The following is a 14,236-nucleotide window of genomic DNA, read 5'->3' on the forward strand; positions in this document are numbered from 1 at the left end:
ATTAAAATCCGGCAAAAGGAAAATTTCATGATTCATTTTTTTTTTTTATCATTTTAGCTTTTGGTTTTGATTGAAGAAGATCTTTATTTATATAGAAGAAGAAGAAGATCTTTATTTATACAGCGCCTTTCACAGACATAGTCACAAGACCTGAGTGTTTCTTAGAGGTCCTATAATCCCACTTTCATAACTACTTTATACCCATTAGCCTTGATATATTTTGTGGTATGAATAAAAGTCAATAACTTGTGTATCTAAGTATACTTGGAAGGACACAGCGCAATTATACTTTAGGCCAGCAGAGAGCGCAGGAGGACCTTTTGTGCAACACTGATCAGCAAAGCGAAAGTCCCAAACGGACAGAATCAGAACTAGTTTGGTGCAGGAGTTTAGACTCTACAGGAGAACATCAGAATTTGTACAGAAGAAATCTCAATATATCGAAGGCCAAGGGTTTAACATGATACATGATAAAATTATAAAGGCCTTTTATTTCTTGTTTTTAACACAGTTCAATAAAAAAACGAATTGCCCACCTGGATCATACTAAATATTTGTATTCATATTGTTGAGACCCAAGGCTTTTCTTTTCTGACAGTGCCATCGCCTTGTCAATGATTACCAGAGTAGGGCTATTTTCTGCCCCAGTGATGACTGACCAACCCCATTAAAGCAACTCTAAGCGACCCTGTTTTGCCGGTCCAGCATCGTTGCATTCCCATATTGCGTTGCTAAATGCGCATACACGCAAACAGCAGTGGACTTTGTACCGCAGAAGGAGGCCGGCACCGCACCTCCCTCAACTCGCAGCTCACCCCCACCCCAACACACCCCTCACCCCTGCATTCCCCCCGCACCATGTAAACACAAACACGTGAACAATTGATCGCAATTGTTTGAAGCAGAAGACGCAGCAACAGTTAGCGGCTAAGAGTTTAGCATTATGACAGAAGTTTACAAAAAGATGGTGAACTGACAAACATCTGACACACATTTCAGCTGAAATCCTCATGAAATGTCTGTTTGTTTAATAATCCAACATCTACAGGAGCAGTCAGGTCTTTTTACTTCTTATGATCACAAAGCAAAGCAGCACCGGGGGAGAGGCTGAGGCATTCAAGGGTTGCACTGTAAACTTAGTTCTAAATGGAAGTATTATGTTCTTAATGCCACAAAAAGGATACTTTCATGAAAGCTGCAGTTTAGCATAAGTAAGTAAGTAAGTATAATAAGTCTCACCATGTTTACTTTGCTACATTTATGCTGATAAATGTGTGTTGTCTGTAGATCTGAATAATTTCTCTCACAATCTTTTACTATTTTAACATTTTAGGCTGTGATTTGTTCCTGAAATAAACCATCTGATACATTTTAAATGGTTATGTTAAGGCCATGTTATTGCCATGGCCCGCCCACACTCACCACTCTATACAACATATTCAAACCCTCAAACCTAAACTGTAAACATGTCCATCACTTAACCACTCAATCACTCTCTCATCTATACACGCACGCACACGCACACACACACACACACACACATTATTTTGTATATGTATGTATGTATATATGTATATGTATGTGTGTATGTATATATACATATATATTATATTTATTATTATTTATTATTATTATTTTTTTTCCTTTTCTCTGTCTTCCCCCTTTTTTTTGTTTTGTTTTGTTTTGTTTTTTGTTGTGTGTTTCTTCTGTCTCTCTGTTCGTTTCATAACTATTTTATCACTGTAATCTCCACTAATACTACTATTATTGTAATTATTATTATTATTATTTTCATTATTATAAATGTATGTACTCACTGTAAATACATTTATAGTATTTACAGTATTTACCTGGTGCATAAATAAAAAATAAAAAATAAAAAAATGGTTATGTTAAGCTAACCTGTTGCTGTAGTAATGACCGAGGTTGTAAGGGCTGTCCTGGAGCTCTAGTAAGGACAGAGGTTGTAAGGGCTGTCCTGGAGCTCTAGTAAGGACAGAGGTAGTAAGGGCTGTCCTGGAGCTCTAGTAAGGACAGAGGTTGTAAGGGCTGTCCTGAAGCTCTCGTAAGGACAGAGGTTGTAAGGGCTGTCCTGAAGCTCTCGTAAGGACAGAGGTTGTAAGGGCTGTCCTGAAGCTCTACTAAGGACAGAGGTAGTAAGGGCTGTCCTGGAGCTCTCGTAAGGACAGAGGTAGTACGGGCTGTCCTGAAGCTCTCGTAAGGACAGAGGTAGTAAGGGCTGTCCTGAAGCTCTAGTAAGGACAGAGGTTGTAAGGGCTGTCCTGAAGCTCTCGTAAGGACAGAGGTAGTAAGGGCTGTCCTGAAGCTCTCGTAAGGACAGAGGTTGTAAGGGCTGTCCTGAAGCTCTCGTAAGGACAGAGGTTGTAAGGGCTGTCCTGAAGCTCTAGTAAGGACAGAGGTAGTAAGGGCTGTCCTGGAGCTCTCGTAAGGACAGAGGTAGTACGGGCTGTCCTGAAGCTCTCGTAAGGACAGAGGTAGTAAGGGCTGTCCTGAAGCTCTCGTAAGGACAGAGGTTGTAAGGGCTGTCCTGAAGCTCTCGTAAGGACAGAGGTAGTAAGGGCTGTCCTGGAGCTCTAGTAAGGACAGAGGTTGTAAGGGCTGTCCTGGAGCTCTAGTAAGGACAGAGGTTGTAAGGGCTGTCCTGGAGCTCTCGTAAGGACAGAGGTTGTAAGGGCTGTCCTGAAGCTCTCGTAAGGACAGAGGTTGTAAGGGCTGTCCTGGAGCTCTCGTAAGGACAGAGGTTGTAAGGGCTGTCCTGAAGCTCTAGTAAGGACAGAGGTTGTAAGGGCTGTCCTGGAGCTCTCGTAAGGACAGAGGTAGTACGGGCTGTCCTGAAGCTCTCGTAAGGACAGAGGTAGTAAGGGCTGTCCTGAAGCTCTCGTAAGGACAGAGGTTGTAAGGGCTGTCCTGAAGCTCTCGTAAGGACAGAGGTAGTAAGGGCTGTCCTGGAGCTCTAGTAAGGACAGAGGTTGTAAGGGCTGTCCTGGAGCTCTAGTAAGGACAGAGGTTGTAAGGGCTGTCCTGGAGCTCTCGTAAGGACAGAGGTTGTAAGGGCTGTCCTGAAGCTCTCGTAAGGACAGAGGTTGTAAGGGCTGTCCTGAAGCTCTAGTAAGGACAGAGGTAGTAAGGGCTGTCCTGAAGCTCTCGTAAGGACAGAGGTAGTAAGGGCTGTCCTGAAGCTCTAGTAAGGACAGAGGTAGTAAGGCCTGTCCTGAAGCTCTCGTAAGGACAGAGGTAGTAAGGGCTGTCCTGGAGCTCTAGTAAGGACAGAGGTTGTAAGGGCTGTCCTGGAGCTCTAGTAAGGACAGAGGTTGTAAGGGCTGTCCTGGAGCTCTCGTAAGGACAGAGGTTGTAAGGGCTGTCCTGAAGCTCTCGTAAGGACAGAGGTTGTAAGGGCTGTCCTGAAGCTCTAGTAAGGACAGAGGTAGTAAGGGCTGTCCTGAAGCTCTCGTAAGGACAGAGGTAGTAAGGGCTGTCCTGAAGCTCTAGTAAGGACAGAGGTAGTAAGGGCTGTCCTGAAGCTCTCATAAGGACAGAGGTAGTAAGGGCTGTCCTGAAGCTCTAGTAAGGACAGAGGTAGTAAGGGCTGTCCTGAAGCTCTAGTAAGGACAGAGGTAGTAAGGGCTGTCCTGAAGCTCTAGTAAGGGCTGTCCTGAAGCTCTAGTAAGGACAGAGGTAGTAAGGGCTGTCATGGAGCTCTAGTAAGGACAGAGGTAGTAAGGGCTGTCCTGGAGCTCTAGTAAGGACAGCGGTAGTAGGGGCTAAATGGGAGATACGACAGTGATATGATAGGGAAGGCAACTATAGTTGGAATCGCGGTATAATATTCACAATATGTCTGTGGATGCAATAACTAACAGTGTTTGTGAAATTGTAATTAAAAGTGCTGCAAAGTTGCCTATATTTGATTTGCGTGAGGAAATCCCTGTCCGTAGAGACAGTTCAGTAGCATGTCATACTATAGAGACAAGTAAAGGCATGCTTTTACATTTAATTTAAATGTGTTATAATTTATCAAAATATACAAATAAGCTTCCATTCCATACCAAATAAGCTTTTATTTCATTCAAAATTACAAAAACTAGATCATCCCCTCCATATCTGTGCTGTAAATGCAGACAAATCAAGAGCAGTCCCATTTCTTAGGGAGGTCTTTTCAGCCCGAGCACTTCCACTGACTACACCACCTGCAACAGAGGGCTAGGGGGTAGGGGTAGAAAAGCGAATTGAGTTTGTTGTTTTGAGACTTTAAGTTGTGGTTGGCTAAAACAAGGTGCACAGCAAATCCAGTGCCAAAAGTGCGTCTTCTCCCGCTAAACTGGAGCAAACCCAGAGTCATGTCAGCACTAATTCGCTTTAAGACCACATGCCCAAATCCTTTTCTTGACCTTCACCATTCCTGACCTGTGCCTAACCTTAGCCAGACACAGGGCACTCTTACTGCTGTGTCTGATTAGATGTTTATCGATGTAAAAATAAAGAGTATTTACCAATGCATTTCAAGTTGTGTGCTCGCTGATAAGGAAATGCGTGTGAACAAACCGTGTGAGGCGATATTGGACTCTGTGATTCAGTGTACACTCATCATTACTGCAGGTAAAAGCTGTGATCCAGTGTTTATCTGACATTATGCAGTCTGAGTGTGAACATTACAGTCTGTGCTGCAGATTCCTGTGCAGAGGAGGGTTATTATGGGATGTCCAGCCCACACAGCGATCAGGTGTGTTACCTAGCAACAGACACACACGCCATCTCCAGGGCAACACACACACATAAAAAGGCTGAACGGGCTTTGGGAAAATAAATTCTCACTATTGTGATATGTTTGAGTCACATTTGAAACAGTTCCAGGGGCGATATTTGAGCAGACACTGAAATATGAGCCGCTGAGCTAATACAAGAATCCCATGCATTTCACGTGTTTGTAGAGCTACAGGGTTTGCAACTTTTAGACACACTAACAAATACACTATGGGGACATTGAGTTCTCTGCAGAGGACATTATTTTACCTAAAGTGATGCAGCAGTTACATAAGACTCACCTCCACCTGCCCACACACTGCACTCTCTCAGCTGATCAGAGCGAACAGAGACGTGATAATGACAAAGATACGCCGAGGCAGCTGCCCTGTGTGAGCCTTTAAAACTGCACTTTTACATTTTTAACAAACACAGGCTCTACATCACAGAGGTGGCTTCAACTCTCCCAATTCACTTTGTTTAACGTGTTTTCTATCAACACCATTTACACCATGAATGAAACCAAATATTTAGGTGTAGTTTCAGGTTTAAAGTCAGCTAAAATATTGTAGCTTATCACATGCTTATATATGCACACACATCGGTCTCACAGTGAACCATCAGGCCTCTCTCGGACCCTCCACCAGAGCCTCAGACTGACCCTCCACCAGAGCCTCAGACTGACCCTCCACCAGAGCCTCAGACTGACCCTCCACCAGAGCCTGAGACTGACCCTCCACCAGAGCCTCAGACTGACCCTCCACTAAAGCCTCAGACTGACCCTCCACCAGAGCCTCAGACTGACCCTCCACCAGAGCCTCAGACTGACCCTCCACCAGAGCCTCAGACTGACCCTCCACCAGAGCCTCAGACTGACCCTCCACCAGAGCCTGAGACTGACCCTCCACCAGAGCCTCAGACTGACCCTCCACTAAAGCCTCAGACTGACCCTCCACTAAAGCCTGAGACTGACCCTCCACCAGAGCCTCAGACTGACCCTCCACCAGAGCCTCAGACTGACCCTCCACTAAAGCCTGAGACTCTGCAGTCAGTGAGAAGCAGGGGTGTTGTTTTAACGGTTCGTGGTAATATTGGAACAGGGTTATAGATCATTCACCTCCTGCTGAAGTGTTTTTGGATTGTTGTTGAGAGTGTCGCTGATCACTAACAACAATGGTTTTCATTTAAAACCATTAAACAATGGAAACGTTAGATCTGAATAATTTCTCTCACAATCTTTTACTATTTTAACATTTTAGGCTGTGATGTGTTCCTGAAATAGACCATTTGATACATTTTAAATGCTTACGTTAAGCTTAATGATGTATGTGTCTGTTCGTGGTATGGACAGTTACTTGTCTTGTGTGTTTAAATATTGTGTGTAGATTCTCACTGAAGGCATGCATTTATGAATGAACTCATATGGAATTATGTTTGAAACAAAATGAGTTGAAATAGCCGCCTTTTGCACCTTTGACATTTTCTCAGTTTCACAATGTCATGTTTGGACTTCAGACTATTAAACCATTTCAAAGACAGACTTATGAAGCTCATTGAGACAAAGCCAAGAATTAAGGGTGGTTAGAAGAATGTAAAATATGAAACATATTTTGTATTTCACCCTTTTTTGTTTCCTACATCATCACATTTGTTCATTCATAGTTTAATGTCTTCAATGAGAATCACACAATGTAAAGTGTTGAAACAGTCTTGAAAATAAAGAAAAGGCGATAAATAAAAAGTACTTTTGCAGACTTTTGACCAGTACTGTATATTAAATAAAGAAATACGTCTCAGGTTTGGGCCGGTTTGCTTTTTACGCTTAAACACCAGGAAACAAAATAAAACATATAACATAGAAGTAATCTTCAACAGAAGCTTTTTAAATCATGCTCTGACATAGATTTTCCTCTAGAAGACCTTTTCTTACAGTCGAGTCTGCAACTTTGCAATATTTGGAAGAGTTTTTACAGAAGGCTTACCCGATTTATTGATGTCAGACAAAACAAGATTTTATTTGTTAATTTAAAACTAGTTTATTGAAATCAAAATCCCCTCTTCATTTTGATTATGTCAAAAAATAAAGCTCTAAAATTAAAAATGAATGGGCTACAGGTTAACTCACTACACTTTAACGACCTGCACTACATTTCCCTTGTATTTAGGTCAGGAACCTCAGCAAACATATCAAAGTGTAATCTCTTTTTCCCTCTCACCTGCAGTGTCTCCTACAGCAGAGGTTTGTATTTGTTACACTGACTGCAGACTGTGATCAGAGCAGATCTTCACACGTTTCTGATCCGTCTGTACCGTCTATTAGAACAAAGACACAAATCTTCTTCAGTCTTTAATAAAAACTCATCCGCAGAACTGGACTAAAGCCTCAGGGGAACACACAGAGAAGCTAGCTGTTAAACGTCTCAGCGCATGTTTGTAAAACCTCCCAGATGAAGAGCGCTTCTTTAGAGCCTTTAAAGCCACTAACCAGACTTTTTGATGACAGAGTTGTCCAAAGTCAAGCTAGAGAGAAAAGATAGTTTGAAAGAGGAGTAATGGAAACGATGTTTGTAAAATCACTAACCCCCGTTGCACCTCGGGAGGACCTCGGACACACAGGAGCATCGGGGGGTTTGGACCAAACTACGGCACACGGACCATGAATCGACCCCGGGCTCTCCGCCAGTGAGGCACTCGGGCCGGGGTTGCTGCATGTGTGCCTTGACTAACTGCATAAATGTCTGAAGAAGTCCACACAGAGATGACTACACCATGTTGTGTCCTGCTCTGATGCACTGACCCAGGATCTGCTGTGCCAGGATCCGTGTCATTTATGAATCATTGATGTAGAGCCTGCAGCATGGCCTCAAATCAGATTTATAATTCATCTGCACAAACTCGGTCACTGCTCACAACCACGAAATACAAGGACCACGAAACAGCAGGGTTTGAAACATGTTCTGAAATGAGTTCAGAAGTTCATATTTCAGTCTGATCTCAGGCGTTGAAGCTCCTCGCTCCTCAAAACTAACTCATAATCCCTAACAATGATAAAGTCAGGCCTGCTCAGCCCTGAGGCTGCGAAGAAACTTGGAAAACTCAGAGAAACAGACTTCGGACTAGTTCAAACCTGTTCAGATAATGACAACTCAAACCCTATTACTACCATTACTATTACTACAGCCCAGGGGGTAACCGGGGTGTGTGGAAGGGCATCTGGAGACAAAGAAGTTCAAGAGTGGCATGACTGCACAGCGGTCACAGCAAAAAGGTCCCCCCGAGCGCTAAAAACATGTACAATAGGCTAGGATGACTGATGCCTGTGTGCATGAATGAATGGTGGTCGGTGAGTCTGTTTGGGCAGTGATGGCTACATAGGCAGCTTTCCACCGCCGTATGTGGAGTGGAGTGACTGTAAAATGGTCCATGTTGTGACCATATCAGTGAGACGCTGTACCAGGCCTGTACCACTGGTGACCCGGGCCAAGATACAGCCCAGTAAACAGTCTTGTCTGACCCACTGGCCATTTCCCTACAAGTAAATTATAGAGTATTAGGCTCATCGCGACACACCCACTAATGCTACAGCGGCTACAACTCAATGAACTCAATGAGTCCACCAGCTGTGAAATAATGATGTTTACGCATATTAAGTAGCCATGTGCTTCAGGTGTGTGCTCAATGTCAGACGCCAACAGAGCTGAACAAGTGATATTGTGTTTTTAATATACTGGAATATAATCAACTTTATCTGTTAAATTTGTACAAAGCAGCAGACATGTATTTGAAGCTGCTGGTGACTGGGGTCTCCCGAACATCAAAGTGTCGGACCCTCCAGAGGCTGCAGTTGTGCATAAACTGTCTATCTAGCCTCCCCTAAACTGTCCATTGAATGTGGTGTTTCTGACTGACCACTGTCTTCTATGCTACGAAAAGAGCCTTTCCCGAACAAAGTCATCTTCATCATGACAACGCACCCTGTCCTGCTGTAAGGAACACCTCTCATCACTGGCTGCTATGGGCAGAAAAGGAGAGAAACTCATGATTTTGCTTTTGCTTGAACATTGCATTGTTTGTTTTGTTCATTGTTTTAATGTTTGTTGCATGTTTGCAGCCCTGAGACAACTCCTGTTGTGACTCCACACTTCCCTAAACTCCCCACATGTTTAGCTCATTTGAACAAACTGACACTTTGATGAGACTGTGGTTGGTGTTTTGCTGTGATCTGCATTTCTGCTGCTCAGTGAGTGCAAAGTTCACACTCTGAAAGCGCACTTTTTACCGTGTGAGTGCGGTGCTTTAAATCCTTGTAAAGAAGGGAGTGTGCAGTGTTTGTGTGCTGTGTCAGGAAAAAGAAGGACCTTTAGTAAAACTGTCTAAAATGTTGAATCTATTTAGACTCACCGATGTTTGGGTGTTTGAGCAGTCGACAGATCCGAGCCTCTCGGTCCAGTTTCTGATGATCTGAAACCAACGCAACACAACAATGTGTTAAAGGGGCTAGATGCAAGTTCACCATTTTCTACTCACCACTGCCACCTCAGGTCATACATGTAACTGCACCTTCTATATTAAGCACATGCATGACAGAAATTCGGACCCGAAGTGACACCTTTTTGAGTGACAGTGCAGGATTTTAGAGGCAGTTGTGGTGAACAGGTCTGAGCTCATTCTACACATTAGGACATTGTTGAAACATGTAGGGTAATTTTAACATTTTTAAACTCCGTATAGTCCCTTTAAAGACTGCTCAATCAGGCCAAGATATCTCTTATGGACAGATCACATTAAACTGACAAGCAGTAATGTTTCACACAGGTTTGAGTCATTTACTCAAACTGAGCTTATCACAGCACCATCAATTTGTTAGCATGCTGTCAGTTTCAAATTGTGGCTTGTCTTAGTTGTTTTTGTGAGTATTTTGCATTGACCTTCACAAGTAATTTAGAGATATATCATAGTTATACAGAACAAATGCTTGTGGATATGCAGCCTTGACATATAATGTTCTATATAAATGAGGCGGAATGGACTGGAGGTCAAACATTAGCTGTTAGCATAGTATAATACAGCCATATGTCCAGAATATTGGATCAGTGGAAGCACAGAGGAGCACCACTCTTTACGCTGGTTTGGATTCTGCAGACGGCTGTGTTGGTGTCGGAGTGGAGCCAGTGTTCTGGAACATTCTGTGGTATTTTTATCTCCAAATGGAAAATCCCGGATCATTGATACCAGAGACAAAGCCCATTATCTGCTGTATTTATCTGACCACACAATCTGACCTGCCCCACCCGACTTTACAGGAGGATGGGAGGGCATCCGTCCCTTTCTCTCTGAATGCCTCGCTCTGATTGGCTAGCTTCTTGTTGCCTGGTAACAGTAAAGTTGAGTCCTGCAGCTGCTCAGTTATGTAACAGTGGGAGAAATATGAGCCAAATGCACCGCCACATTTACACACAAAAGCATAATCATAAAACAGATTATAGACCATGTGAATGCTGATAATAATCATGCAAATACTTCTGGATTAGACTTGGTGTAGTCCTGGATTAGACTTGGTTTAGTCCTGGATTAGACTTGGTTTAGTCCTGGATTAGACTTGGTTTAGTCCTGGATTAGACTTGGTTTAGTCCTGGATTAGATTTGGTTTAGTCCTGGATTAGACTTGGTTTAGTCCTGGATTAGACTTGGTTTAGTCCTGGATTAGACTTGGTTTAGTCCTGGATTAGACTTGGTTTAGTCCTGGATTAGACTTGGTTTAGTCCTGGATTAGACTTGGTTTAGTCCTGGATTAGACCTGGTTTAGTCCTGGTTTAGTCCTGGATTAGATTTAGTTTAGTCCTGGATTAGATTTGGTTTAGTCCTGGTTTAGACCTGGTTTAGTCCTGGATTAGATCTGGTTTAGTCCTGGATTAGACCTGGTTTAGTCCTGGATTAGACCTGGTTTAGTCCTGGATTAGATCTGGTTTAGTCCTGGTTTAGACCTGGTTTAGTCCTGGTTTAGACCTGGTTTAGTCCTGGTTTAGACCTGGTTTAGACCTGGTTTAGACCTGGTTTAGACCTGGTTTAGTCCTGGTTTAGACCTGGTTTAGTCCTGGATTAGATCTGGTTTAGTCCTGGTTTAGACCTGGTTTAGTCCTGGATTAGATCTGGTTTAGTCCTGGTTTAGTCCTGGTTTAGACCTGGTTTAGACCTGGTTTAGACCTGGTTTAGACCTGGTTTAGACCTGGTTTAGATCTGGTTTAGTCCTGGTTTAGTCCTGGTTTAGACCTGGTTTAGTCCTGGTTTAGATTTGGTTTAGACCTGGTTTAGATTTGGTTTAGTCACGGATTAGACCTGGTTTAGTCCTGGATCAGATCTGGTTTAGTCCTGGTTTAGTCCTGGTTCAGACCTGGTTTAGTCCTGGATTAGATTTGGTTTAGACCTGGTTTAGATTTGGTTTAGACCTGGTTTAGATTTGGTTTAGACCTGGTTTAGACCTGGTTTAGTCCTGGATCAGATCTGGTTTAGTCCTGGTTTAGTCCTGGTTCAGACCTGGTTTAGTCCTGGATTAGATTTGGTTTAGACCTGGTTTAGATCTGGTTTAGACCTGGTTTAGACATGGTTTAGACCTGGTTTAGATTTGGTTTAGACCTGGTTTAGATCTGGTTTAGACCTGGTTTAGACATGGTTTAGACCTGGTTTAGATCTGGTTTAGTCCTGGATTAGATTTGGTTTAGACCTGGTTTAGATTTGGTTTAGACCTGGTTTAGATTTGGTTTAGACCTGGTTTAGAACTGGTTTAGACCTGGTTTAGAACTGGTTTAGACCTGGTTTAGACATGGTTTAGACCTGGTTTAGAACTGGTTTAGACCTGGTTTATATTTGGTTTAGACCTGGTTTAGACCTGGTTTAGAACTGGTTTAGACCTGGTTTAGATTTGGTTTAGACCTGGTTTAGATTTGGTTTAGACCTGGTTTAGAACTGGTTTAGACCTGGTTTAGAACTGGTTTAGACCTGGTTTAGACCTGGTTTAGACCTGGTTTAGACCTGGTTTAGATCTGGTTTAGACCTGGTTTAGAACTGGTTTAGACCTGGTTTAGAACTGGTTTAGACCTGGTTTAGTCCTGGTTTAGTCCTGGTTTAGAACTGGTTTAGATCTGGTTTAGACCTGGTTTACACCTGGTTTAGTCCTGGTTTAGATTTGGTTTAGTCCTGGTTTAGATTTGGTTTAGTCCTGGTTTAGATTTGGTTTAGTCCTGGTTTAGAACTGGTTTAGACCTGGTTTAGATTTGGTTCAGACCTGGTTTAGACCTGGTTTAGACCTGGTTTAGACCTGGTTTAGACCTGGTTTAGATCTGGTTTAGATTTTGTTCAGATTTGGTTTAGACCTGGTTTAGAACTGGTTTAGACCTGGTTTAGACCTGGTTTAGACCTGGTTTAGACCTGGTTTAGACCTGGTTTAGACCTGGTTTAGATCTGGTTTAGATTTTGTTCAGATTTGGTTTAGACCTGGTTTAGACCTGGTTTAGACCTGGTTTAGTCCTGGTTTAGATTTGGTTTAGACCTGGTTTAGACCTGTACTACCGTGCAGTTAATGATATGGCATAAATGACAAATCCTTAAATTCACAGAATATATTCTCTGCAAATACACCAGATTATTTGTTATTTGGAAAGTGCAGAAACCTTCATTAAAATGTTACTAATACCTGTCATGTTCTTGGGTCAGGTCTACCCATGAAGCTGGGTCAAACAAGGTTAGCCAGGTACAAGTTTTGGGACCAGGCTCAGGCCAGAGCCAAAATGCACTGGACAGTTACTAAAGTGTCGTGAACAGACTGCTGGCCTCTGATTGGCCAAAGGAGAGAGGACGCCCTCACTAAACAGGCAGGACATACGAGATTTCATGTTTCACAACATCACACAAAGGTGATTTTGCCAATGGTAGCATTTAGCCGCTGTTGGCACAACATCTGCATACAGCTTATCTTGGTAGTTGTGTTTTAGCTGCTTCCTTCCTCTAGTATTTACCTTGGCACCTTTAAATAATCTCATAACCCGAAAGGCAGCATTTGTCCACATCGCCGTTCTGTTGTTCCTTCAGTAATGTGTATTCTAGTGTGTGTATCCTGCCCACAACAACTGCTGTCCATTTGCAATGGAAATGCTAAACATGAAAAACCATGATGTGTTGCGTATAGCGGCCAAACAGTTGAAGTGCACTACGTGGAGAAACGTGCTTTACCCCAACCTATAAAGGCACAGACCTTTCCTTCACGGGAACATTTTGATTGTAACTGCATAGGAAGAGAAAGGAGGAAGTGGTTTTGGAAAGGGCCTTATTCTTTCTCCCATGTTGCTGTTGTGAAACTATGGGGAAAGTTTTTGCTCTACAATGAAGGGACACTTTGCTAGAGATGGAGAGGAAGGAAACGTTTCCTGGATACATTGGATACATGTTTAAAATGTTTAAACAACATTGTTTAACAGAAAAAAGAAGGTTAACCTTCGGTTTTAAAAAAGGTTAAGTTAATCAAGACTTTTTTCAGTTTAAATTATACCAGCGTAATGTATTTATTTATTTATTTGTTCATCATTGAACATTGTTTAGTCATTTGATGTCATTTAATGTGGGACAGTGTTACTAACACAGGCTGGTCATGAGACACGTGTGGAAACATCATGCCTAGACGGTAACTACACTGGGATCTGTTTACGTACCAAATGGGGCATAAATGAGCCTTGTATCAGTCCTTACCGCGTGCAGACAGTTTCTTAGTGTTGATGATCTTGGCAGCGTACTCCTGTCCCGTGTGGACTTTGACACAGCGCCGCACGATGGAGAATGCTCCTCTGAAAAGACAGTCATGTTAGAAACTGAGGACTGAAGGGTTAACAGTGGCAGAGTGGTTAGCTGGACAGTGTGTGTGGTGTTTGGAAGTTCTCCCTGTGTCTCAGTGGGTTTCTTCTGGTTTTAACAATCAGAATAATCTGATTGTTAAAACAGATTCTTCACAACATCACTACACACTACACTATCTTAGATATAAACAACTATAGAACAACTCCGTCAGCTGCAGGTCAGTAAAGATAACTCCATGAGACACACTGTGTCCAAATGCATTTAGGCATTGTGCAGTATATCATAGAACTTATTATCATTTGTATGTTATTACGAAAGTTACTAAAGTAGCGTTTTGAAAACATGACTGGCTTGTAAAACATTTCATAAACCCCTGGCTGCCCAAACCCACTGATGGTCCAAGTTTGCAGAACTCGCCCCACTTTGGGCAGACGTTTAAATCAAGCCACATTCAGTTCTGAACCCCCCCTAATGTGCTCCTCAAAGGCCTCTCAGAACCATCAACAAGCAACATCTGGATCCTCAAAGGCCTCTCAGAACCATCAACAAGCAACATCTGGCTCCTCAAAGGCCTCTCAGAACCATCAACAAGCAACATCTGGATCCTCAAAGGCCTCTCAGAACCATCAAC

General features: G+C 42.8%; 1 protein-coding gene across 1 annotated transcript in view; it reads right to left on the reverse strand.

The window, feature by feature from the left end:
• The window catches only part of camk2a (calcium/calmodulin-dependent protein kinase II alpha), a 63,119-nt gene that overhangs the window by 31,701 nt on the left and 17,182 nt on the right, over positions 1 to 14,236 (reverse strand). The window contains exons 2-3 of the mRNA XM_079566343.1: positions 13,501 to 13,595; positions 9,163 to 9,222 (exon numbers count right to left, since the gene is read on the reverse strand). Coding sequence (XP_079422469.1) covers positions 9,163 to 9,222; positions 13,501 to 13,595 — 155 coding nt within the window. The remainder of the gene's footprint in view (positions 1 to 9,162; positions 9,223 to 13,500; positions 13,596 to 14,236) is intronic.

The sequence above is a fragment of the Gobius niger genome (genome assembly GCF_951799975.1).
Source record: "Gobius niger genome assembly, chromosome: 11".
Lineage (NCBI taxonomy): Eukaryota > Metazoa > Chordata > Actinopteri > Gobiiformes > Gobiidae > Gobius > Gobius niger.